The 26,923-nt window shown below is 45.4% G+C and overlaps 1 protein-coding gene across 1 annotated transcript in view; it reads left to right on the top strand.

The window, feature by feature from the left end:
- The first annotated feature begins 11,775 nt into the window (after positions 1-11,775).
- OLFML2B (olfactomedin like 2B) overlaps positions 11,776-26,923 on the top strand; it is a 30,978-nt gene continuing 15,830 nt past the window's right edge. Inside the window, exons 1-2 of the mRNA XM_066622906.1 lie at positions 11,776-11,958; positions 18,370-18,633. Of these exons, the coding sequence (XP_066479003.1) occupies positions 11,818-11,958; positions 18,370-18,633 (405 nt within the window). The 5' untranslated portion in view covers positions 11,776-11,817. The remainder of the gene's footprint in view (positions 11,959-18,369; positions 18,634-26,923) is intronic.

Raw genomic sequence — 26,923 nt, forward strand, 5'->3', positions numbered from 1 at the left:
GTAGATTGGTTTTGAAACCAGTTTTCATTAAAAGGACAGGTATGTCAAGATGCACTCAAATTTGGTAGGAAGCACTCATTTTAATTGGCCAAGTAAGAAATGCTTATTTTTTACATGTTCAGTAGTTTATATACAGGTTGAGTATCCCTGGACTGCTTGGAACAGGAAGGTGTCTGGATTTCAGATTTGTCTGGGTTTTGGAATAATTGCATAAATTTAATAAGAAATGCTTCCTCTTTCACTTACCCATATGGTGTCTGCTAGCCTCTTTGACATTTCCTGACAATATCTGTACAGGTAAAAACCACAGAGCAGAGAAGAGAACTTACAGCCTGTACCTGCACCTTGCATGGGAATGAGCACAAGAGCTTCCAGTGTTCACACTATAGAAAATACTGCACAAGTGCTCCTTGTTGTCACACTAAGTTCACGCTTCCTGTGTAGACACTTCACAAGTGCTCCTTCTGCAGTTCTCAATGTGATGCCTGCTTGGCTCTGCACTTTGTCACTTTCTGCATGCTTTCTGCACTTAAAAAAAAAAATCTTGGATGAAAATGTCTGGATTTCAGAATAGTTCAGATTTCAGATGTCTGGATAAGGGATAACAGTGGGACTTATTTTTCATGTTCATCTCCAGTAGGGGGTCATCCTAATCAGATTTAAGCATACCAGGAAATCCATTAATGATCTGAGTAGCCACACGTGGCTTTTGTGGTTGGATGAATGATCAGAGAAGCAAGCTACATCTTGAGACTTGCCAATGCAACAGCCCTCTGTCAGCAACAGTTTGTTGTTGCAGCTCCGAACTCTGTTGGAGATTCTGGCTGAGAGCCTCTTTCTTTCTGGTACACAGCCAAAGAACAGGGTATTTTAAGGTCACAGACTTAGCACCTCTAACACCAGATGTGCCCAAGAAAAGATCTAGAGTTTTGAGTGATCTCTAGGTTGATGGTTCTAGCTGACTGGGCCTCTGCCAGCACCATAAGGCATTTTTCTACCCCCCCCCCCCAATATCCAGCAATACATGTTCTTGTTTTGCTTGTATGTATTTCAGCTATTTTCTGATCTCCTGGTGTTATCTAGGGCTGTACATTTTCTCCTGCAGTTCCACATGAAATCTGGTGTCTGGCTCAGAATCCTGACGGTTTCATCTTCCAGTCTTCTTGAACATCTTACACACTGGGAATCATTTCCACAACATTTTGAATAATCTTTTCCCCAGAGCCACTGAGAGAAATTTTATCAGAGAGTACAGCTTCTTTTCCCTTCCCTTCTCTCTTCAACTGTGTTTTTGGTTTCCTGGCTCTCTTTTTTGGTTCTCTTTGGCTCCTGGGCCCCCCTTTTGACCCCAGGCCCAGGTACAATGTGCCTCCTGTACCTCCCTCTCAGAGGCCCTTCTTTTCCCCAACAGATGCTATTTCATGTCTTCTCCTGCATTAAGATGGTCAATATCTCTGTATTGTTTCAACCTGCTTTGGGTTTTGGTTTTTCTCTGGAGAGTTCACTGAATGGACATGGGGGAGAATTAAATACTGCTGTCATGGGCACAGCACTGGATCCTGTGTTATCTGCTACAGTGTTTTATTGTGTTTCCTTGCCTCTTGTATTAACCATGTTTTTATGTGCTACTGTAAGCTACTTTGAGTTTCCCTAAGGGAGAAAAGTGAGGTAGAAATGTTTTAAATAAAAATGGTTTTGGGGTCTAAATGCCCCCCAAGTTGGTGACTACTCTCATTTGCCTGCACCAGTGGTTCTCAAACTGGTGGGTCATGACCCACCAGCTCGTGTAACACTTCCCCCATCCCTTTAAGGGGCAGGAGAAGGGGCAGGAGGTCGCGTCACTAAGGATGTCGAGGGGAGTGCTTGTGACTTACTTTGTACAATGTAGGGCTGCAGCATTCTGCAGGAGGTGTGGGGAGCCCTGCGCAGCCCTGCGCAGTGCTCCCCGAGGCTTGGAACCTGCAATAGAAGCAGGCGCAAAGCACCTCCTGCAAGGCAGGCAGCAACAGCAGCATCTTTAGCCCTGTGCAGGTGGAACCTTCAAACATGTGAATAGTGGTCAGCGAGAGTGTGCCAGCAAGTCACACCCTTCCACCAGTGTGCTCCAAAGCCATGCCCTACATATAGCATTTACCTGCAGTGACAAAGATCCTCCCCGCGATCCCCAATGTAGGATAAATAATAATAATAATAACAACTTTATTTTTACCCCGCCTTTCTCCCCGAAGGGACTCAAGGCAGCTTACAACAGATTAAAAACATAATTTAAAAACAAATAAAAACATATTAACACATCATAAAAAAAACAACAGCAGTCAGAATAAAAAATAGGTAAAAAGAGCATAGAGCAGCAGCAAGTCATAAAAGAATCAGGCCTGTAAAAAATATTAAAAGATGATAAAAAGATGTTAAAAAGGCCGAGAACTCAGAAGTCTTGTTTAAACAGAAGGGTCTTCAGGCCTCGCCGAAAGGTCTCAAGAGAGGGAGCCATTCTTAAGTCAAGAGGAAGGGAGTTCCATAGCGTTGGTGCCACTACTGAGAAGGCCCAGCATGCTCTTGCTGCCCCTCAGCATGCTTTTCTCCCCATGTGGGTGGTCACATTTGTCTCCTAACCCGCTCCCCCCATTAAATGTCTTACTTCTGGTGTAACTGAACCTGAGCAGGCCCTAGAAGGAGGAACTGTTGGTGCCACCACCCCTGGAAATTGGCTGCTTGCACCTTCCATGAACAATGCTGCACTTCCCCCTCCCTAAAAAAGTGCACACTGTAGCCAGTGGTGGGGGCAGAGCAGAAGACTTTGGAAGGCAAAGGGGATTTGCCTTCCTTACCCCTCCATAAGCCTCCAGCACTGCAATGGGTGTCCTTGGACCTATGTCAGCCATTTCTCTGAGGAAAGGGGGTGTGGAAGCTGCTGCGAGAGGGGATAGGATCTTGCACATACTATCACTGCCATATCCACCCCCTTTCACAGCCTTCCCACCCCCGTTTCTCCCTCCCCCGCCCCACTTTTGCCCTCTGCCCATCTCCATTCCACCCCCCACCACCCTCCTGCCACTCCCTCTGGCTTACTTTCACCAGTGGGTGGCCAATGGTCCAGTGATGCGCATAGGAAGGCTCTGGCCTTCCTGCCAGTGCTGGGCATGCTTTATTGCTACTTTTCAGCAGCCAGCACTGGCAGAACACGCATTCTGCCAGCAGGACAACCCAATAGGATTGGCCCTGCATGGATTGGCATGACACCAGCCATACCCCTGCTCTCTTGGCTCTGCACTTCTGGTGGAGTGAGCAGATCTGTGCAGACCAGATGGGTGGAGTTTCGAGCACTACTGTACTTGTAGGGGAAGTGCCATCTTCCCCAGGCTGGGTGTGTGGGGGCGGGGGGGGGGCGCGCACACATACTGCAGTTGTTTCAATCATGAAAACTTGTTCTTTTAAATCAAGGCTTTAGAGACAGTTCAAAATGGGTCAGTGGTGCTCCTCTCTTCTGAAGAGAGTGGTGCTCACACAGTACCCCCAAATGGTTATATAGTATTTTCAGGCCACTCTTAATGCTGCACTTGCTCCCTGTGTGGAAGGGATTGTCACTCCCGGATTGGCCTTTTCAGCCACACTAGACGCTGTGCCAGAACCACCTTTCAGAGCGCGATACCATAGTCTTTCGAGACTGAAGGTTGCCAATACAATACTTAATGCTGGAATTTGCTATATGCAAAACTAACCAAATGATTACAAATGTCTGGGGGGAGAAGTATTTTGTACCTATCCACCTTTCTAGAAACTGAGGGGCTCAATATGTATCTCCACCAATGGAAAATAAACTACTACCACTAAAGCTTGCCACATACTCCAAGCCTACCACACAATTCTAAAAGGGAGACTTGAACATTTCTCTGTAGACATGTACCTAAGAATGGTTGAAATATTTCTAGGCCACCCAGAAAACTGAAATTTGGTACACATGTTACCCAGTGTTACACATGTTACACTGATTCTTAGGTAAGCCTGAAAATGGAACATCTTTACATTTAGCCATTCAAACATGGAGCATTAAGTGTATCTCATAATAAAGGCCACAATTCCACAGAGAGCAAGCCAAGCCACTCACCAGATGAACTGTTGATCTGTGGGAGGGCCACTGCCTCCTGACATGCTTAAACCAGACAGATTTATAGGAAGCGGCACTTCCAGTAGCAACCAGGGACTTATTTGCATACTTTAGGTCATCTTAGTGAAGGCATAGCTTTCTGGAACTTAAAGGCTTTGTACATCTTAACATTGTGTTAAACTATAAAGAATCTGTTTAAATCCAAAATGCTTCCACTTAACTGGGCTGTAGAGTAAGTTGCCTCAAAAGACATTTGAAGATAATCTGAGCTACAGACAAATGCAGATTCTGAACGGATGGCTCTTGTGACTGGATGGCAGCATTTAGTATCCAGCCAAGACCGTATAGAAGTTCTGGCTCCTGGACTGCAGCCTTGCACACAGTGCCAAACAGTTGACCACCACTGTGGCGTTCAAGTGTTTGGGATAGTGATGGTGGAGGGCCTGAATTCAGACCTTGGTGGTGTTGAAGCTAGGGAGAGCTCAACTTATGTTCTGCCCTACATTTAAAAAAAAAAATGCAGGATCTTTTTTGCAGCATCTTCCCCTCAAGGTTTCTTCTTCTTCTTTGTAGTCATTTTTTCTTCATGCCATACAAGTGCATGGAGCAAAGTGTCTATTGACTCGTGTGAAAAGTGGTTGCAATGAACTCTTTGTTCAATTCATTTTTGTGGAAGGAGGGAAAACAGGCAGTAATTGGGAAACCCTGGAGAGATGCACAACCAATCCCTTTTGTCCTAAGGGTCTAGGATGGAGAGAGTGTGTTTCCCATTGAGCAAGACAAGGCCAAATTTAGCTCAGACGCAGATCTGGGCTACACTAAAGCTCCTGTTCAAGCCCACCCCTCCCTCCAAAACTGAACATGAACACCCTGGAACTGTGCAGGTCCCAGGTTTGGATATTATTATTATTATTATTATTATTATTATTATTATTATTATTATTATTATTATTATTATTATTATTATTATTAACAGTATTTATATACCGCTTTTCAACTAAAAGTTCACAAAGCGGTTTACAGAGAAAAATCAAATAACTAAATGGCTCCCTGTCCCAAGGGCTCACAATCTAAAAAAATGCAAATGAATACCAGCAGACAGCCACTAGAACAGACAGGGTATTAGTCTTTTCCAATCAGAATTCTGGTACAAATTCTGGATAGGATGGAATTTGGATATTTTGTGGGGCTTTGCAAGAGACACTACATTTTCACTTAGACTTTCACCATCTGGTCTTATTTAATTCAAAGCTCATAAAACACAACCTTGTTTTTTAACCCTTTTATCTATTCTCCCTCTCTTTATTTAGTTTTTCACATTACTACTTTTTTTTTGGTTGTTTTTTCCCATCCTTGCTGATATTTTTATTGGCTCAATGGTACTTTTCTTTGGAATATTTTGCAAAGGATAGTGAATGCCTAAGGAACAAACCCCTGGGGCTTTGTTCAGACTGATCCTGTTGAGTGAAAAATTAATTTAAAATGTCTGCCTGCTTGGGTGAAAAGGTTTATCTAAAAGTTAAATTAAGACAGTGGTCTGTGGTGAGGGAGTGGAATGATTAATAATATTTAAAGCTGCTAAGAAGGAATTTGCTGTTTTACAGCTGATGGGAAGTAAAACTTGCAGTTTTGAAATACATTGAAAAGGCTGTATTTACCCAGCAGGCAAAATATCTGATGGAATTTCCACAATCTCAGCAAATTTCCACCTACCTCAAATCTATCAGTGATCTCAAAATTTAGTAACTGCAATCAAAATTGAATGTAAAAGGAAATTTATTTTCACATTTTTGTACCACTCTTCCTCCAAAGAGTTCAGGGTGGCGTACACAGCTACTGCCCTCCTTTTGTCCTTACAAGAACCCTGTGAGGTACGTGAGGCTGAGAGAAAGTGATTGGCCCAAGGTCACCCAGAAAGCTTCATGGCTGAGGGGGAATTTGAACTTGGATCTTTCAGGTCTACCTCCCAAACCACTACGCCACTAACAAATGAAGTTACAAAGGGACTGCCAGTTTGGAGTTTAGACAAGCCATCAAAGAAACACTAAGAAAATTTAGCTGCAAAATAGAGTATTCAGCTGTTGCTGGCCTACACACTGGAAATCTGTCTATTGAGAGAAATGTTTGTGAGCTGCAATGAATTTGAGATCACCATCTGCTTTTTAAAAATTCTTTCTGCACAAGTGTTACTGTCTCCTGGCTATATGAGCAACTGCGGGGTCACTTCTTCAACAGAGCAAAGATTTTCCTCCACATCAGGATAAGAAATTTGCTGACACCTGGCCTCAGGAATCTGGCTAGGCTGTCCCCCCAGACCCCCAGCACCAATGGCAAACTGGCCAGTGCACAACTGGAGGATGGACAAGACCCCAGGACCCGCCAAACCTAGATTCTGCCATAAGATACAAAACAAGTACAGTACATGTTTTGCAAGGACAAATCAAATTATGCAAATTGGACAGTTTGTCAAAATTTACACTGAGGAAACAATTTCACTCTTATATTTTTGCAGACATCATTTCATAGTCACTTGATTAGTCCATGGCTTTTTTTGGAATACAGGTTGCAAGAAGTGCTCAAGGAAGGAAATTGATATGTGCAGTGGCTCCCAAACTTTTTCAATTGGTGGTTCCCTTGACCAACTGGGTCATTGGACATGGCTCCCCATTAGGGCTACAATGGGTTTTTTGCTAGGATTCTGCATTTCCCCTGGCTGGTTTCCATGGCTCCATGGGGAGCCAATGGCTCACAGTTTGAAAACCATTGGGTTAGTGAGACGGATGGACTTACAGTAGATATCACAGATAGTAGGTGGTAAATGTGTGTATGGAGTCCAGACACTATCACTTCAGACTGCAGTGTGACTCACTTAACCAGTTTTCACCTGCATAACCTCCACACCTGCTGACATTCCAGGCTTTTTCTCATTGCCTTCATGCATCTGATAACATGGGCTGTCACTTACAAAATCTCATGCTGAAATAAATATTTTAGGCAATTTGCAGACAGTGGCCATTTCCAGGCCCAGTAAATGAGCAATTGTTACTCCTTTGTTTTGGGGCTTTAGGGGTCAGCATAGCATTTTTCAGTAGGGGATATCGCATTTCCCCAACACTCAACAGCTAGCACTCCAAAGTAAATTCAGATCCCATCAGCGTATAGGTGAGGCTGAGCTGTTTTGTCCCTTTGTTTTATTTAATCCCATTTGCCATTTTGTTAACCACCTACCCAGTTGGAAAAAATCCTTTTCAAGTTCTTCATAGTCTGCTTCCCATCCAAAGACATGGCTTACCACTCATACCTTGACTCCAGATCATTTCTGAACAAGTTAAACTGCATTATTTTTTAACATAGATCTTTGAGAAATTCAGTCCTTGCTTCTCTCCAATGTGGAAACCATTTACAGTGGTGCCTCGTAAGACAAATGCCTCGCACACCGAAAAACTCCCAAGACGAAAGCATTTTTGCGATTTTTTCTGGTGACTCGCAAGACAAATTTTTCTATGCCGTGCTTCGCAAGACGAATTTTTTCTATGGCCATGCTTCGCAAGATGAATTTTTAAAATTAAAAAGTTGAAGTTTTGTGCTTGGAATTTTTGAAATCCTCTGTACAGTATGTATGCCTTTAAAGAGCACTTAATAAACACTTTGTAAACCAAATTTGACTTTGTTCTGACTTTTTTTGCCCATAGGAACACATTAATTAAATTTCAATGCATTCCTATGGGAAACCGCGCTTCGCAAGACGAAATTTTCGCAAGACGAAATGACTTGCGGAACGAATTAATTTCGTCTTGTGAGGCACCACTGTATTCTTATTTAGGGCCCCATCATAAAGGTGGCACTGCTGCCAGGTGCAGCAGTGCTAAAGTGGCTACCACTGCATCCTGCGGCACCACAGCAGCCACAGAGGTCTCCTTGGAGGAAGGGAACTTTTGTCCCTTTCCCCCAGAGACTCAAGGCCTGCAATGGGGCTTCTCAAGTCTGCGCTGGCTATTTTGCTGGTGCAGACTTGAGAGACTCCATATCAGGCCTTCTGGCTCGACATGGAATTATGGATCCAGTGGAGCAGAGCTCTGCTGGTCCCGCCCCCTCCTGCACCACTTCCTTCCCCTGCCTCGCTCTCCCCCCAACCTGGAATGCCTCCCACAAACCTGACTGCTGCCTGGAGCTCTTCCCTTGCTCTAGGCAGCATGTGGCCAGTGCAGAGCTCAGCACCAACTGATGCTAGGCCAGCACCAGCACTGACAGGGTATCATGGGTGTGCCTTACGGCACATTTGCAACACCCAGTGCCTACAGTATGCTCGAACTACTGGTGCTGATGAGCTTGGGATTGGCTCTTAATCCCTTGTAACTCTCCTCAGACTGCAATCCTATACTGTACACAGTTACCTGGGAGTAAGTCCCACTGAACTCAAAGCAACTTATTTCTGGGTAGGTATGCCTAGAATTGCATTGCTAATCTTCTTCCACTGTAGTAGATATGTGACAAAGCTTGGAAATTTTGTAAGCTACCTTGATCCTTTAAGGAAAGGATGAAATAAAAAAAAAAACCAAACACACACCACCTTCTTTTGCTTTTAAGGAATATCCAATGTATAAGTCATGCTTCTGTAATGGAAATGTGCAAGATAGGGTGTGGTGTCAGCAGTGGCCCCTTGCTCTGGCAGGCAAGCATGGGGTTAACACCAGGTCCTTAGATGGCAATAAGTGTGCAACCACTTGGAGGCAAAAAGGCACTCAGGAATAAAAGCAGCACCTACAGGAAGGAAAGGAGTATGGGTAGTAGAAGGAGGGAGGGAGGGAGGGTGGCTGGCTGGCTGGCTGGCTGGCTGGCTGGCTGGCTGGCTGGCAGGCAGGTTTGAGGCTGATGGACTGACTAAAGGACAGATGGATGAATAGATGGACTTTGGAGACACTGGAGATTGGTGTGTGGCTGCCATGCCCAAGACCTACTGAGCACCAAGGTGCTGCTGTAGGAGGACCTGCTGGCAGGAGAGGGGAGGAAGGAGGACCTCAGCAGGTTGGACAGGTGAGCTACCCTGGTGGTGGAGTCCAGCAGTGCAGAACTAGGGTCATTGTTGGGGAACACAGGGGAACTAATTAGCTCAAAGTGGGCATAGGTTCTCTAGGCTGAGTCAGGAATCTGGCAAAATGGCCTCTTAGCCCACAATTGCTAAGCTTGTGCGTAGTCCAATGTTTGCATGACATAAGCAAGTTCCCCAGTGTTCAGTGTGGCTTCCTTCTCAGAAAGTGCATGAAGGACTGCAGCCCTAGTGAAAAGTTCTTTAAAAGTTCAAGAATATTAAAATCTTCCAGATTCCTTGTCCTAGGTTTGCTCTCAAAAGTTGATGGGCACAGCTTTCTAGCAGAAACCCTGCAGATTCTTCCTCAGCAAGGCTTGTCCTTCTAAATGTTTGATAACTATAACTTGAATAATGCTTTCTGTCAATTTACCTGGGAAAAGTTAGACTGACATGTCTGTAATTTCCTGGATTCTCCACGAATCCTTCTTGGAAATTGATATTGGCTACAGTTCAGTTCTCCAGCAAGAAGAATAATTTGAGCAATAACTTACATTTTTTAGTTAGAAGATCAACACATTTCCCATTTAAGTTCTTAAGATCTCAGGTGAATGCCCTCTGGCCCTGATGACTTGCCAGCTGGTTCTATAATGTCATCATTTCCCACCTCTAGTTCACACAGTTTTTTATGAACTTGCTTTAAAGAAAATGGTTCAGCTTTGAGTATGTCTCCAACATCTGCAGATGCAATTAATTTACTTGGCTTCCTAAGAACATATGAAGAACCTTGCTGGATCAAACAACTGCAGTATCCTGTTTCCAGCAGTGGCCAGCCCAGTGATTAAATTATGAAGGGGAGAAGGGGCCCTGTGATGGCCCCTCAGCTACTGTTTTAGAAGTATAAAGGAGAGGCACAACTTGGCTAAGATTGGGGCAACAAGGGATTGGGGTTTACATAGACTTGGCTGCAGCTTGGATGCTGCATGAGGCCCCCCACAACACATCACTTGTGTGCACTTGGTGCTACCACTGGATGGACAAAGAAAGGAAGAGGATGGCAGCCGAGACCCCACCCCCTTGCTTCTGTTCTGGATTGCCACTTCCTTCCTCTGTATGGTTCTGTCTAAAATAAACAGAATTCAGAGCACTCAGGGAGTGCTTGTAAGGCAAGGGGCTGGAGGGCAGCCTCCAGTTTGCCTTGCCACTTTTCCTTGCCACTTGGCTGCTTTCCCAAGCAGCCAGGTGGGGGGGGAGAGGAAGGAGGAGGCAGTGGCAGCAGCAAAGAAGGTGCTCTTGGCAGCAGCACTAGAGTAAGAGGTGGGCTGCTGCTGGCCTGATCTTCTTGTCAGTTTGCCACTGGAGAAATGGAGGAAAATCATGAAGGCAGGCCACAGACTGACAAACAATTTAAAAATGCATTAAGCAAAGCCACGTTTCCGTTAGGGCCAGGGTGACCAGGTGCAATGGAGGACAGAGTGCCTATATCTTTAACCATTGTATAGCAGAGGGAATTTGGGCAGGCTTTCAGGTTGAGCTGCACCTGCCCAAATTTCCTCTGCTATACAATGGTTAAAGGTATAGGCACTCTGTCCTCCGTTGTATCTAGTCACCCTGGTTAGGACTGGTGGTAACTGCTTTGCAATATGGGTCCCCAACTGGAGCTAGAGCACTTAAAAATGACAGTGACTACATCAAGCAGGCTGGCAACATCACAGGGCCTAGTCGTGGTGTTCCTGTCTCCTTCCTCAGTCCCAGTGGCTCTAGGTGGCCAGCAAGCAGCTCAGACATGTGCAGCACAGCCGGGGAGGAGCTGCTGGACAGCTCTGGGCACACCAGTGTACAGTACTCCCAAGCATGCCCAGCACTTTATGGCAGTGCCAGGTCCTGGCTGAGCAGGTGACAGGCAACCCACTTCAAGGGATGTGGGGGGGGGGTGCAGTTGTACTGCCTCCCTGGCCTGTCCCCAACTTCTGTACGTCTGACAGCTTCTTGGTGCTGGTGTGTGCGCGCTTGTTGCTTCTTTGATCAAGGCCTGATGTCCCCAGAGCTTCAGCCCGACCCTCCCCCCCCCCGCTTCTGTGCTGGGAGCAAACTCAGCTTGGACCCCCCCTTCCAGCAAGGGTGTTTTGGACCTGTGGCGTAGCTGGAGGGGGTGCAAAGCAGGCAGGCAGGGAGCCTGCAAAACCGCGGCGAGGCTCCCTGCCAAACTTGGTGCTTTCCACCCCCTCTAGCTACGCCACCGTCCGGGGCTGCACTGCAGCTCTCCGCTTGGTCTCAAGCGCAGCGCTGAAATCCCCCTGAGCTCCGCAGGGCGACAGAGCGGGAAGGCTGCAGCCCCGCTCACGGCTGGGGCTCGGGCACCGGAGCCCTCCGGGGTGCAGACCCTCCCTCCAGTCCCGAGCAGGTGGCACCGGCTTCCCTTCCTTGCCCCCCAACAGGGGCCCGCGGATCGGAGGACACAATGGCCGAGGCGCGGAGGAGGAGACGGAGGGCGGGGACTCCGCCTCCAGGCGGCAGCAGAGCAGGCTCCGGCGCAGCCCCCCCCCCCGTGGCGGTCCCGCTTCGCTTGCCAGACGCGGGCAGAAGAGAAGACCGGTCGCTGCTGCCGCCGCCGCCGCCGCCCCCCCGCCGTGCCCGCCCCATGCCCGGCTCGCCCGCCGACGCCCGCTAGCCGCTGCGCTCGTCCATGGCGCGCCCCGTGGTGCTGCTCTGGGGCTGCTCCGCGGCGCTGCTGGCGGCGTGGTGGGGCTCCGCCAGCGCCAGCCCTCCCCCCGCCAGCCCTCAGCTGCAGGACGAGGCGGACAACCAGGAGAACATCCTCTCGCAGGTACGGCCCGCTGGCTGGGCACACGTGAAGGCACAGGCAAGGGGGACCATCCCTCTGCCCATGTGCAGAGTGCCTCTCCTTGTCCGCCAGTGACCAGCCTCCTGCACATCTGCGCTGTTAAGGCTGTAGTCTCTGTTAAGGCATTCCACTGGGGTGTAAGCCTCGTTGATTTAAGGGACAGTCCAATCCTACGCATGTCTACTCAGAAGTAAGTTCCATTATAGTCAATGGGACTTACTCCCAGGTAAGTGTGGATTCAGGCTACAATCCTAACCACGCTTTCCTGGAAGTCAGCCCCATTTGCTATAATGGGACTTACTTTTGGGTAGACATGCAGAGGATTGGGCTCTTACTTCTGAATAAAGATGCTTAGGATCGAATTGTCAAGGTTGTCGGGGCAGATGGCACAGGGTACAGACGGGCATGAGACCACCTCTCATTTTGGACATTCAGGCTGCAGTCCTGTGCACACTTGCTCCCGTAGGGCTTTCTTCTCAATAAATATGGTTATGGATATGATTGTGCTGCTTGACTGACTGAGTGCCAGCTGCAAACGGGGCTAAAGCCACAAGTGGGTGGCTTGTTAAAGGCATTGGGGACTCCCCAGGATTTGTTTAGAACTCCACAAAGTTTATTTTGGCTAAGGATTCCAACGTTGAAACTCATGGGGTTTACTTCCAGATAAATTGGTGCAGAATTCAGGTGCCTGTTCCATGGGAGTGGGGGCATGTGTGTGGAGCAGTTTAGCAACTCCTATAGCTTTAGCAAGCTTTTTTAACTTGGCCAACAGTCTGAGGCTAAGAGGCAAAGAAGGAAGGCCCATAGCCAGGGAGACAGACCAGGGACAGACTGCACTTGCTCCCGGTGTGGAAGGGATTGTCACTCCCGAATTGGCCTTTTCAGCCACACTAGACGCTGTTCCAGAACCACCTTTCAGAGCTGATACCAGAGTCTTTCGAGACTGAAGTTGCCAATATAGCTTTATCTGCAGTCCCATTAAATCATATTGTTCAAGTTAGAGCTGATTAGCATGTGTCCATCAGTCCTTTTGACATCACAGCAGATTATTTCCAGAGGATGCTGTGTGTTGATTTATGAGTTAGTTGTCCTTGAAGACTGAAGTGAAACCTGGTTATGCAAAAGTCCTTGGATTTGCAGCTTGATCAAATGCATGTTCAACTCAGAAGTAAGTCTCAATAGGACTTATTTCAAAGTAAATGTGCCTGGTTGACTTACTCTCTGACCTGAAACAAATTAAGCAAAAGAAGCTCTCATTAAGTTTCATTCCTTATATTTCTCTGCAATGAATACTGAGAATGTGGCTGGACTTTCTCTTTGTCAGCTAAGGAAAACTTTATGATTATGAATTCTAGCACTTCATAGCTAATGGGCTCTGACTGCACAAGTAGGTCAGTGTGTTTAATGTTGCAATGCTTGGCTTTGACTGCATCCTTTGAACATTTACTTGAGAAAAAGCTCCTTTGGGACTTATTTCTGAATGCATGTAAAGGCATGTGCTGTAAGTGGGGAGATCTCATCTTGTATCTATTGTACCAGCATCTTGGTTAAAAGTTTGCTTTTAAACAGATCCCCTTTCGCTTGCAAGAAAGTATGGTAGATCTTATTCCGTTCATCTTGGTTGCTTCCTAGTAAGGTACCCGTAGGTGTAGGATTGTTGCTGTAGACTGAAAGGACTCTACACAGGGAGTGTGTCACGCATCTGTGCTTTGTCACTTCACACACTTTTGGACCTTAGTAACTGCTCTTCATAGCATGATTTCTAACTGTGTTAAACTCAAGCAGTTGGGTTGAAGTTGATCATATGTGAGATGGTGGGTGTTTTAGTACTCTTGTATCTCAAAATGCTGCATCTACAAGCTGATACACTTGGATTTAAATTGATCTAATCCCCAAGGTCTATGTGTCCAGTCATATGATAGGAGCAGTTTTCAGCTGTGACTAAAGAAAAAAGCCAACAGCTGCCATGGGCTCTATGAATGAACCATGCATTGGTTTATATGCTGAATCTGAGCCTGTTTTTAAGTGAGTAATTCCTTGGCTTGATGGTAACGTCAGCTCTTCATTGTTAATATACCAGTTATTGTTATTGAGATGGAACTTCTAAAATGATTTACTCTGTGGCTGAATAAATTCAGACTGTGGATATTGCTTCATTTCCTTTTGCCAAAAAAAGTTGTTGCATTTAATAATCTCTGCTGCAAATCCCATCAAATGTAATACGAAGATACATGTTCTGAGATACAGAGTGGGTATATCACTTTCTGTTGCGAAAGGAGCAAGCAAATTGTAGGGGAAGGTAGAAATTACTCAACTGCAGAGAGAGTATATTTGGGTTAAAGTAATACAATTGGGTTGCTTCAGAAAGGTGGAGTTCGAATTGCAAGTAGAGCTACAGGTTTGCATTTTAATGTACAGCTCTAGCAGCTCCATACAGGCACATTACTGTATGGAGATACATACAGATACATTACTGAGGAAGAAAAATTAAAGTGTGCTGGGCTGCTATAGACATGCACTTTTCAGATAAGCTGTTCCACATCATCTTTTAGAAGTCCTCTACCTTGCATTGCTTCCCTTTTTAAAAACGGAGTAGTGAGAGTAGCAACCCTCCCTTTTGCCCACAACATACTGGGAATATAGGTTGTGAATAGGATTGTGCTGTAAGTAGCGTTTTGGGGTCAATTCTGAACTGACAGACCCAGTGCCGTCACTAGGATTCATGTCACCAGGTGCGGGAGGCCTGCGCATCACCCCTTGCGGTGGGCGGGGCAACACCGCAGGTGGTAGGTGTGGTGATGTACCATTGCTCCGCCCCCACTGGTTTTTTGGGTGTACCTTTTGTTAGAACACAGATATTTCAATGTGGTTTGTTTCACTGCATTCTGCAAGAAATTACACATTGATTGATATGTACATGATGGTATTATTCCTCCAAATTTTGATTTTAGTGATTTTGAAAACTTGTAGAGTCTCACACACACACCCTGTGTCAACTTACTAACACCTTATTGCAGCAGTTCTCAAACTTTTAGCACTGGGACCCACTTTTTAGAATGACAATCTGTCCAGGACCCATTGGAAGTGATGTCATGGCCAGAAGTGACATCAGCAAGGAAATTAAAATATTTAATTATAAATAATTAAATTAGAATAAAAGAAGTAATTAAATATGGGGGGAGCCAGTCCTGTTCCACCAAGTGAATCTACTCTGAAGTAAGTCCTATTGTGGTCAATGGGGCTTACTCTCAGGAAAGTATGGACAGGGTTGCAGCCTGTGAGCCCAGTCCTATGCATGTCTACTCTGAAGTAAGTTCCATAGTGGTCAATGGGGTTTACTCTCAGGAAAGTGTGGGTAGAATTGCAGCCTGTGAGCTCAAGCCTATGCATGTCTACTCAGAAGTAAGTCCTATAGTGGTCAATGGAACTTACTCTGTAGTCTGCCTGCAATAACAACCCTCCAAAAAGAATCAGTGAGATTTCCAGCCCTCCCCAGTGTCCAGTTTAATGTTCTTCTATTTCAGGCATATCAATACAAAGACCCACCTGGCTTTACAAGTGCAAAATAGAAAACATTCCCCTTACTAGTTCAAGCCTCTTTTTTTGGTCCTTTTTAGTAGGGGGGGGGGGGGAGGATGCCTTCTGGAGCATTTGTGCTCCAGTTCCATTGGATCGGGACCATTCTGGTGTCCTCACATTCCCCTTTGCCTGGCCTGACCACCAGCCAAGGCACGTCTGCCTACTTGCAAGTAAACGTGACGTGAGGCTGCTTAGCTTTCCATAGGGCTCAATAGACCCGCCGCTGGGAGGGGGGACCTCCTTCTTGGGTGTTTTTGGGGGCTGCATTCGTTGGATCAGGACCATTCTCACCTTGTTGGAGTCCTCTCAGCCTGCCCTTTGTGAAGGACTAAGGCAAGTTCGCCTACTTGTGAGTAAATGCGGCCATGTGGCTTAGTTTTGGGCTCAATAGACTCGTAGCTGGGAGGAAGGGACCTTCTCGGGTGTTTTTGGGGTTCATTGGATTGGGACCATTCTGGTGTTGCTGGATTCCACTCAGCCTGCCCTTTCCAACACACTAAGGCAAGTACGCCTGCTCGCGAGTAAGCGCGTGATACGGCTCACTTTCACTTTCCATAGGGATCCATTCATTTTTCTTTCCGTTTTGGCTGTATGTTTTGAAGGAAAGGAGCAATTTCACTCTGGTTTTTTGCATTGCATTCCACTGGGAATTCCACATCCAACAGTGTATGGCATGACGTGGTAGCTCCTAAAGCTCGTCACCCCCCAGGGCACATCCCCCCAGCGTGTCACCCAGTGCAGCCCACACACCCCCGCACCCCCCTAGCGATGCCACTGGACAGACCATAGCCAACACTGGTGCTATGTGTTTGGAGAGTGCACTTAGAGAGTATTGAGCAGGCAGAAAAGAAAAGCAGACAAACTTTTCTTTTCAGGGCTTGCCTATAAGTTTGGAAGCTCAAAACCTAGCTTGAGTTTTCAGTTATGGTTAGCAAAAATCTTGAAGGTGAAATGATGACCCTGAACTTGTGCCACCTGAATATACACCTGAGGGGTGCACCACCTATGGGCCTCTCTGTAGGTTGTTATACATTAATCTACACCAGGGATGTCAAAGTGGTTTCATACAGAGGGCTGAAGTTAGCATTTATGGTGCTGCTGAGGCCTGGAAGTGACATCATTGAGTAGAAAGTGACATTGTTAAGCAGATGATGGCTTGAAATAAGAACTTTATTTTCGCCTAGAAACTTATTACCTGCAAATGACAGGAGAGAAAATGTGCAAATCTTGTCATATTTTCAAGATACGAGAGAGCTCAATTATTGAGCTAGGAGAGCCCCATTGTAAATGGGGGTGGGGGTGGATAAATCGCTTCTGGGGGCAGCATTCAGCCCGTGGCCTTATGTCTGTCACCCCGGTTTACACCTTAAAATGTAAAGTGTGAATGCTGCAGACGCATGTGTCATACAGTTATGGTTACCAGGGAGCTGTGTCTCCTCATCAGGGTAAGTGGTAAAGTCTGGTTTGTTGCTGAGTAGTGTGTGAAACAGCTGTGAGACCCTCCTCTCAGCAGGGGTTTTCTGTCTGGGATTATCCATCCCAGGAAAAACTCAGCACCGACTGCACAATAAGAAAAACATGCATGCTGATTATTTTTAGCCTTCAGTTTTGTGCTGGATCCCTGCACATCCTTCTAAAGGAAGTTGGTTGGCTGCATTTACAGTTGTTGGAACTTTGCTTTGGCCAACTGGGATGCCCTGAACCCAAATGAGGCTCTTGGTGTTACAGAGCTACACGTACATGCCTTGAATCCTGCCAGGGGGAATTGCTTTGCTCTTCTGAATATGAGACAAGCAGAGGAATCTGACAGGATGCCTTTCTTTTAAAACAAACCTTCTCTGGAGTGGGATCATGAGGCATAATCCATAGGCAAGCTCCTCTGAAAAGTAGCCCAATCCTATGTTTTCCCCTCCCCTGCAAATACAGCCACACCAAAAGGTGCTGCATCCTGGGGGGCAGTCCTGGTGGTCCCCAAGGGGAGTAAAACTCTGAGGCCTGTAGGGGTCTACTCAGATGTGTGCTAGTGAAATCGTTTATGCAGGTCTGTGTGGATCCAGGAAGTGGAATCTGCTCTGGAAAGGGGGTTAAGATTTAGTGGCCACTGAATCCACCCCTTTCCTGGACTCAATCTGCCTTGCACCATCACTTCCTTATACCACCCTCTCCCTGCCCCTGTTCTGCCCTATGTCCTGCCTCCCCCACCAACTTACCTTCATCGGATCTCCTGCACCCTGCCACCATGCATACACTCCTGCCTCATCACCGGTGTTCCAGAAGCGCTTCCAGAAGGCTATTTGTGACAGCCAGAATGTGTGCCCTGCCGCCAGAACACTAGTTCCAGTGGTGGTGGTGGGGGGGCAGATAGGATTGGGCCTTAGGAGTCACAAGAGCACACAGTGTTCCTGCATACTTCTCATTCATTTCAATGAGTCAGTCAGTCATTTCAGTGAGGTTTGCTCAGGAGAGCTTTATGGTGGGTTTTGCTGATGGCATTTAAATAAGAGTATTCTGGAGTCTGAGAACAATCTTTAAACATCCTAAAACACTTCAAAGAGAGACTAATGTTGTTTGGGGGCAGTTTATGGTTTTTTGTTTGTTTTTCTTGGTGGTGAAAGAAAATTATTTTCCAAAATAACTAGAGAAATGTTAGGAGTCGGCAGTTTTTTTAAAAAAAGACCGGTGACCAATTTCTTCAGGGTTTCGGGATGTCTGAGCCTTTCCCAAATACTCCACAAAAGCAAGCACTAAGGGCAAAAACTGTCCTACTTCCAGAACAAACTGACCAGCTTGTTTTTTTCTTCCTCCTCCGGCTAGTTACTAGGTGACTATGACAAGGTGAAGGCCGTGTCCGAAGGTGCAGACTGTCAGTGCAAGTGTGTGGTGAGGCCCCTCGGCAGAGACGCTTGTCAAAGGATTAATGAGGGGACTTCCAAGCCAGAGGATTTTTACACGGTGGAAACCATTACTTCTGGACCAAAGTGCAAATGTTCGTGTGTGGCTCCCCCGTCTGCCTTGAACCCCTGTGAGGGAGACTTCAGGCTAAAGAAACTGCAAGAAGCAGACAGCAAGGACTTCAAGGTATTTGCCTGTGACTGATTTTTAGGGTAACTGGTTTCATGCTCCCCACTTCCTACCTCTTCATAATCATTTGAGAGAGTCTCCCTACCAATCTCTTTTCTTTTTCAAGATATTATGTAAAGCTTGGAACCTTCATATTTAGAGGCCCTCATGATGTGAGGCCCTAGCTGCAGCTTATTTAGTTTGTGCCATGTTTTGAAACTGATTTAGAGCACAATTCTGAAGACATGCTTGGCCGATGCAGGCTGAAAAGCATGTTTGCAACTACTTTTGAGCTGGCTATTGTGAGGACATGCACCGGCCTGCTGGCACTGTACCCAGATCCAGAGGGGGTAAGTTTGCATCTGCCCAGGCAGGCCAGTGCAGTGGGAAAGAGTGGTGGGAGGGCAGAACTGGATTGGGGAGGGGGCACTTTTGGGCCGGGGGTGGGCAGACCAGTTGGCGGATCAGGCCCAGGAGGAAGGGCAGTAGCAGCACAGGCCGAATCCTAACCTCCACTCCATCAGCCTTACATGGGCTGCTCAGATCTGTGTTGACGAATTAACTGGTGCAGATCTGAGTAGCTCCAAAGGGGTGGCTGGTGGGCGACACTGGGTAAGGAGAAAAGTATCTCCTCACCCTGAGTTGCGCTCAGCCTGTTTGTTGCAGTGCAAGTTAGGATTGGGCTGCCTGGTGTTTACTGAATGTGTATAGTGGAAGGATGGTAGTTAGCCCCCTTCCTTGTATGTGTATTCATTGTATGCATGATCTGAATGCCTGAAAGATTCTACTACCATTTCCAGAATATCATATTGGTTTTACAAAGGATTATATTTGGGAAGAACAAGATTACAACCCTGTCCCTCTACCCATCAGGTAGACCAGCCAAAGAGAGGGGGCGGGACAACATCAGTTGCTGATACTCCCTTTTTGTATCTCCCCAACAAGTAGGAAGTAAACTTGGGGAGCTTCTTTCTGTGCATTCCCCTTAAGAGGACTGTGTCCCCTAAATCAAGTCCCAAGCTCACATTCTCACTGACAATTCACCACTGTGCTTACATGCTGTAGTTGTGTTCTGGCCTTCCGAGGCAAAGGAATATGAAGATGCTTCATATGGAATTGGGCCATTGATCTGTCTAGTCCAGCATTGTCAGCTTTTCCCAAACTTGCTGCCTGAGAGACTTTCCAAATGGAGAAGCTGGGAGTTGACCTCAGAACCTTCAATGCTGAGCTGTGGGCATGCTGGGAGGTTCTTAAACATATTCTGTAGAGATGTGGGAGAGTGGAGGCAGGATGCTCTAGTCTCCATTTCTGCCCTGGCTGCCTGAATGCTGATGCAATCTGGCCATTCTGGCCTGAGGCAAGTCATTCTCTCTCAACTTCAGCCCTTTATCTGCAAAGTGGAGATAACACTGAGGGGGTGGGGGGGTTTTGTAAGGATTGCAAGATAATGAATGTGGAGCATTTTCATTACTCAGAAAGCACAAAGGAAATGTTTAGTGTGATTATTATTATTAAATTCTGCCCTGATTAGTTCTTCATAAAGCCAGAGAAGTTCTACTTCTCTGCTTTTCCAACATTTTCCTTTCACCAGATGGGAAAAGGTTCATCTTTTGGCATTTCTGTTTTTTTTTTTTTTCACAGCAGAGCTCTACTGCACTTTTTACACTTATTCCCTGTGGAAAGTGATACTGCCGAGGGAAGTTGTGTACGTGGCAGCATGTGGTAGCTGTGGTAGATCTGTGAGAAACTGCAGGGGATGGGGGAAGAGAAGAATGTTCATGAGAAAATAAGTTTCATAGTATACATTGCCTTTCCCAGCTGGAAATAAAATCTGCTGGGGGAAAAAGGAAACAATCTGGCTTTGGATGTAGCCAATTTGCATTGCACTGAGGAGTGTCACAAAACTCTTGTTTCTAATCTTGCCTTGCAAATTAGTCTCCAGTTTAGCTCTTATACAATCATTCCAACATCTGTAATTTTGGGGATACTGTGGGTTAAAAAGCACTTACTGGATCAGACCACAGGCGTCCATCTTTTCCAGTGTCTTTTCAACAGTAACTAACCAGATGCCTCTGGGAAAACTTTCTCGCCCAGAATGAGAGTAATACTTATCCCATGGGGTTTATCCCCAGTATCTAATCATTTGAGGTAGACAGCCATTCAATAAGAAAGGGTCTTTTGAATTTCTTGCTGTCTTTCCCTTCAGTCTAGTTGCAGCCACCAGGTTGGCTGGTCCTTAGGGTGACTTCCCAGGCTTACTTTAAGGTTGTCCTGGGGGAAAGGGAGCCCAGTGGGGAGCCAGGCATGTAGGAAGCTGCCAACTTTATGAAGCTTACATTGGTAATTGTTGTCGTGCCTTATTTTCTGCTTTACAAGGCTTTTGGCAGACCCAAATGTAACTGGAGACATTTGTTATATATTTCTTTGTAACATTGCTCCTGAAAGATTTGAAACTCGAGCCTTCAACTATCCCACTGCCTGGGCAAGCTCAAATAAACTGTAAATTGCTTAACAGTTTAACCAGAACACATCCTTTGTTCTCAGAACACCCAGGTGTCAAAGTTTCCTCCTGGAGTTGAAGGAAGAATCACCTTTGTTCTGTGGATAATATATTGTTGAAACTGTACTACTGCTTTTTTTGTTTGTCAAGAGAGAGTGAGGTTTGTGAATGACACTATCCATTTTTCTATCTACATATTATGCCCAAAGATACAAGTTAGCTGTACTTGTCAGGAGGCTGCTTTACTGCTTGGATGCACCAGTGTCTCACTGATATTTGCCATGGTAAAATAACAAAGGCCAGAGCCAGGCACACGGTAGAAGTGTGCTAGGGAGCCCAGGTTCATTTAGCTCATGTCCTCAAGCATTTTTCTCTTTCACACCTGACACATTTACCACAAGAAACACCAGGATGGCATCTAAAGCATGAAACAGACCCAGAAGAGAAGTTGCATGGTCTTAGCTCCTAATAGTGACGTTTTGCCCTTGGCAAAATGTTGCTCCCCATACTACTGTGTGGATTGCACTGTGTAGATTGTTACTACTGTCTGGGATGCAGTTGTGCAAGCATCATGGCACTGATAAGCAGTGATCCCCTTGAGGTGTGCAGCTTGGTTGATTCAGAAGTTAGTGAGGGTGTGATGACCTCATCACCAACCACCAGAAGATGCTGCTGTGCTGCACAGAAGAGCTCTGTGCAGCAGTGCTGAATCTTAGAGGGAATAAGAAAGAGCCCTTAACAAATAGTGTCATGAGAGAGCAGCAGTTACGACTCTTTTTGGAAACAGGAGTCATTTCTGTAGGACTGGATGTCACACTGTACAGTTTTTGCAGTGGTGGGTCTGGTCAAGTTATCTTAAACCAAGTTAGCTTTGTAGCCTGACAATATATCATTTAGTCCTGACTCGCATTGCATTGCATTTGCTACTATTGTTCCTATAGGCAGCCTTCCTGTAAGCTGTGCAGCCACATGGCTGGAATTTAAGTCCCGCGCAGCTTCTCTCTCTGTACTCCAGAGCTTGATGAGAACAGCATCCCCTCTGCAGCCACTTAAGGCTCTGCAAGCTCCCCTTAAAAATTAGAGGGACTCATTGCATTTGGGCTTTTGGGTGTTCAAAGTGCTTCACATACAATTGCATTGCTCCTTGCTGTAAACCTGAAACCAGCCCTGTAAGGTATTCTTGCTACAATGTGCAATACTGAACCAGAAATTGGTTTGGATCCAGTAATGTGGAAAGTTAGTATTATTGCTTCAATTTGTGGAAGAATTTCCAATCGTGTAAATGGGAGTGGCAATCACCCATTTCCCTGTTCCCCTGAATTTGTTCCTGCATGTGGCATATTTTAATGCTCGTATAGCCTTGGGTTCCTTGATAGACAAAATGCAGAAGATAATGTTATAAATTTAGCTATGTATGCATAATATGTTTGATGTTAAAAGTTTCTCTTAGACCAGTGTTCCGCAAACCATGGGCCAGGACCCACCAGTGGGTCATGACCAGGTTATTGATGTGTCATGTAATTGATAAGCTGATATCTGACAAGGAAAACTGAGCCCTGTGGAAAGCGAAACTGAGCTACATGTGTGTGTTTATTCATGACTCGACAAACCTTGCCTTGGCTCCTATAGGCAAGGGGAACACAAAGCCACCAGAATGGTCCCAATCCAGTGAACATGGAGTTCAACAAGTGATCCAGAAGGCAGCCCCCCAACCTTAGTAAAAAGCATAAAAAAACAGAGGCTGATAAGGGGAACTTTTTTCTAGTGTTGTGGAGTTAGGTGGGTCCCATTTTAAAGAGTAGGTCCCAGTGCTAAAAAGTTTAGGAACCACTGCCCTAGACCATTGGGCTTTATGGGGAGCTACAGTGTGGCTGGAGAGCTGCAACTGATTTACCTAATTTTTAGAATTCTCACTCATGAATAGTTCACTTCCACGGGCAGAGCAAGGTCATGAAAGATCACATAAAGCTGCCTTGGTCCACCTGGGTAAAGACTATGTTGACTGGCAGTGCTTCAGCAGGGTTCCAGATGAGTATCTTTCCCACCTCACCTGGAGCCAGAAAACCTGGGTTCAAATTCATCTTCATTTATGAAGCTAAGTAGGTCAGTCATGACCTCTTGGCCTAACCTGCTTCACATTTATTAGTAGGGCCATTGGGGGATGTGAGCCCTTTGGGCCATTGGGGGAATCCCCTCTGAATTGTGGTTGTGAGAATAAGAGGAAGGGGAATACTCCATGCTGAGCTCCTTGGAGGAAGGAAAGGATGTAAATGTGATAGGTAAATAAATTAATGCTGGGGATTGAAACTAGGGCCTTCAGTAAACATAAGCAACATTGCTATACCTAAATGTTTGTCATATGAAAATAGGAAAAATGAGCTGACAAATTTTTACTGCAGATTTTGTGAAAAATGCCAACAAGAAAAAAAATTCTCCATCACTTGGTGGGGCAAAGCAACAGCTAGTCACGCTGATGTGTTGTGCCTGGTGAATGCTCAGGAAGAAGTAAATGCAAAGATAATATTGCACACAGTTTACCTGGTTGATTGAAGAACTAAGAAAAGATATACACGTACTCACTGGACACTGATATGGGCCTTGCATGACTATCTGTCACCCAGTTCAGGACTTGTCATTGGGCTTGGAATAAGCAGGTACCTTTATCCCATGTACTGCACATTTGGCCCACTCAAGAACTCTGTGTTGCCAGAGAGAGTCATCTGACAGTCATCTGACAGTGGGGAGGGTGGAAACTACAATCCATCGAAAAGGCATGTGTTGCAATTTGGTATCCAATTTGGTATCCTTTATACATAGCATAAAATAGAAACTTTGACATCTCAAACAAATCAATAGTACTATCACGTTTATTTCATTAAGGATCCAATGAACTTATATTCTTGAGCTGGAGATGCCAGTGGCTGGGCTGGATCAAACAAAAATGCATTGAGTTCAGCATCCTGGTTTCAAAAGGGGCTGCCAGCTGCCTCCAGACACCTACCAGTAGGAAATGAAGGCAATGACTTTCCAGAATTGAGTTTTCAGGGTTTTCCTGCCTTTGAACATGGAGATTCCATGTATGTATAATGACTAAATGGATGACAGACCTTTCCTCTCATGGATGTGTCCAGTCCTATTTTTTTTAAATCCAAATGTGTTTGTGGAATGACTTCATAAGTTAGTGATGTGTTGTGTGAAGTGCTTTCTTTGGTCTGGTCTGAATCAAATGTAAATCATCTTCCTTCACTGACCCTGAGTTCTGGTGTTATGAGAGAGGGGGGGAAAATGCTGTCCATCCCTTCTTTTCATACTAGTCATAATTTTATAAGCTTTGACCATTTCTTCCCAGTCTTAATTGTGCAATTAAGTACAATATGCTACTAGGAAAGAATTCAGGCCGATGGAACTGAGCATTGAGCTCCCCTTCTCTTCTTAGGAGGGCATATTTAAGCAGAATGTCACTCTCATGTTTATATTTTTGGGTGGGATTAGCTGAGAGGCAGAAAAAGAGCTCTGTATGCAAAAGATCCTGGGTTCTAAATTAGCTAGCGAAAACCATCCTCACTAGCAGTTTTAGGAAAGACTTATCTCCCCTGAGACCCTGCAGGAGTCTCTGGGAGCCTGTGCCAGTTAAAGAAGACTGTACTGGGCCAGGTGGATTAACGGTCTGATTCAAGCAACTTCTCATGCTCCAATGTATCTTAGTCTTTTGCCAGTTGTGGTGTTTGCAATTGTTGTGTGCTGGAGATGCATTCCTCTCTCCTACGGCCGTGTGTCTCAAGCTTGCCCCTAGAGGGTGTTGCATCTCCATTGTTCCCTGGGCCCTTGTAGGAGGCTTCCCGCAAAGGAGCCGATTGCTGCCAGTTTCAGCAGATATCCTTGTAGTCTAGGAATGGCCTTGTGTTCCAGAGGGCTAATTCACAAGGTTCCCTGAAGAGGGTTATGCAAACATGTTTGGCTCTAGAACTCAAGCTGGGAAAGCTCTGAACTAGGCCATCCAGGACCTTCTCATGCCAAGCATAATTCCAAGCAATTTATCATCAACAGTTTTGAGATTCATTTAGCACTTTTTTTGATCGGAAATTCAAGATTGTTTTTAAGGAAAGCAAAGTATATGAAAAGTGTAACTAACCAGGTCAATTCTAGTATAAATTTTTCCAGCTGCAGAGTAGATTTCCCCTCACTGCAAAAGAGAGAAAGAGGAATGGGGGAGCCATCCCTGCATACCAATATTGATTTAAAAAAATAGTGTGATAAATTGGGAAGACTTGTTGCCATTTGTTGACGGAAACACTTTCAATAGCCTATGCTGCTGATAGAAAAACATTACTAGGTTGTGAAAGTTGAGTTCTTTTTGCACCTCAGTGGATAAGCTGAAGCAGTAGAAAAGATCATAGACTCCAAATTGTAATCAAAATAATAAGTGTAAATCAAGCTACATGGTACCGTAGAACCAAGTAATACTATTTTGCAAAAGCCCACCCAAACTCCTCCTGCCCTGTACTTAAGCCAAAAGTCTGCTAGATTAGTTTCAGGCTGCAATCCCAAATGTATCCTCCAGAAATGTCATTGAATACAATGAGATTTGTGTGTCAGCAATCCTGTTCAGGATTGCATTGGAAGTTACCAATTTTGACAGAAAAGATATAGGAAAATAATCATATTCATAGCTACCAAACATGATTGAATTGGTGAAGATAAAGATTCTTTAGAAAAATGATGATTAGTCCACAAAAATAACCCCAAAATGAAAGTCCACAAACTAGATGAAAAAAATGGTTCTTATAGGAAAAGAAATATCAGTTGGGGCAAAAGTGAGAAAAAGAAAAATCTACCCTCAAATAAATGCACACGTGTGGCTCAGTTTCACTTTCCATAGGGCTCAATACATTTCCCTTGTTAAATTTCTACCCAATGTTGCATATATACAACAGGGATCAAATGTGTACACCTGTGGGCTGGGCAGAAATGTGTTAAGCTATCAGTTTGTCAGTTTAAGAACCCACCAACTGTCCCAACCTACAGTTTGGGAAACACTGCTATGAGAGATTTATTTTGAGATCAAATGAAAAGGTGTCCATGGTCTTAGAGCACTGGTTCCTAACCCATGGTTCACAGATCACAAGTGGTCTGTGCAACCCTGAGAAGTGGTCTGTGGGTGCCAGGAAAACATCCCCTTCTATCACTTCCTGTGTCTTGCTGAGTGAACTCTCCACCACAGACCCTCAGAGAGAGCAGAGAACAGACCAGCCGCAGCCGGCAACAAAAGCAGCAATCCATGAATCCTCTCTATAAATAGTAAATCTAATAAATCTCAAATAAAGCTTCTATTATTGCAAGTTTAATTGTACTTTTTGTGCGCAAGGGTGGGGGCGATGGTTGGATGTGGTCCATGATGATTCCAGTTTTTGCCTCAGTGGTCCATGGGCTTTTAAAGGTTGGGAACCACTGTCTTAGAGTTTAAAAGCAAGAATTAGCGAAGAATGGAGGAGGAAAAAGCACCCCTTTTCCTTCTGCAGCTTTGCCATTCTTGTACTCCTTTTCACTCAACTTCATGCTCTATTTTATGTGTGTCTTTTAGTCTATACATTCTATATTGTGTGTTTGTTGACCAGTGACAGCATATGGCCTATTATGGACACCATTTGCCCTTAATGCAGTCTCTTTGTTTTCAGTATCATTTCAAAATTATCAATTATGTCCATTTTTCTCCATGTGCCTAATCTGCAATGCCCAGCAATTCTTCACTGCCTGGTCTCATGATACAAAAAGGTTACTCTCTTATAGCCCGGCTCTAATGAAAGTCCT

This window comes from Tiliqua scincoides, chromosome 4 (assembly GCF_035046505.1).
Source record: "Tiliqua scincoides isolate rTilSci1 chromosome 4, rTilSci1.hap2, whole genome shotgun sequence".
In the NCBI taxonomy this organism is placed as follows: Eukaryota; Metazoa; Chordata; class Lepidosauria; order Squamata; family Scincidae; genus Tiliqua; species Tiliqua scincoides.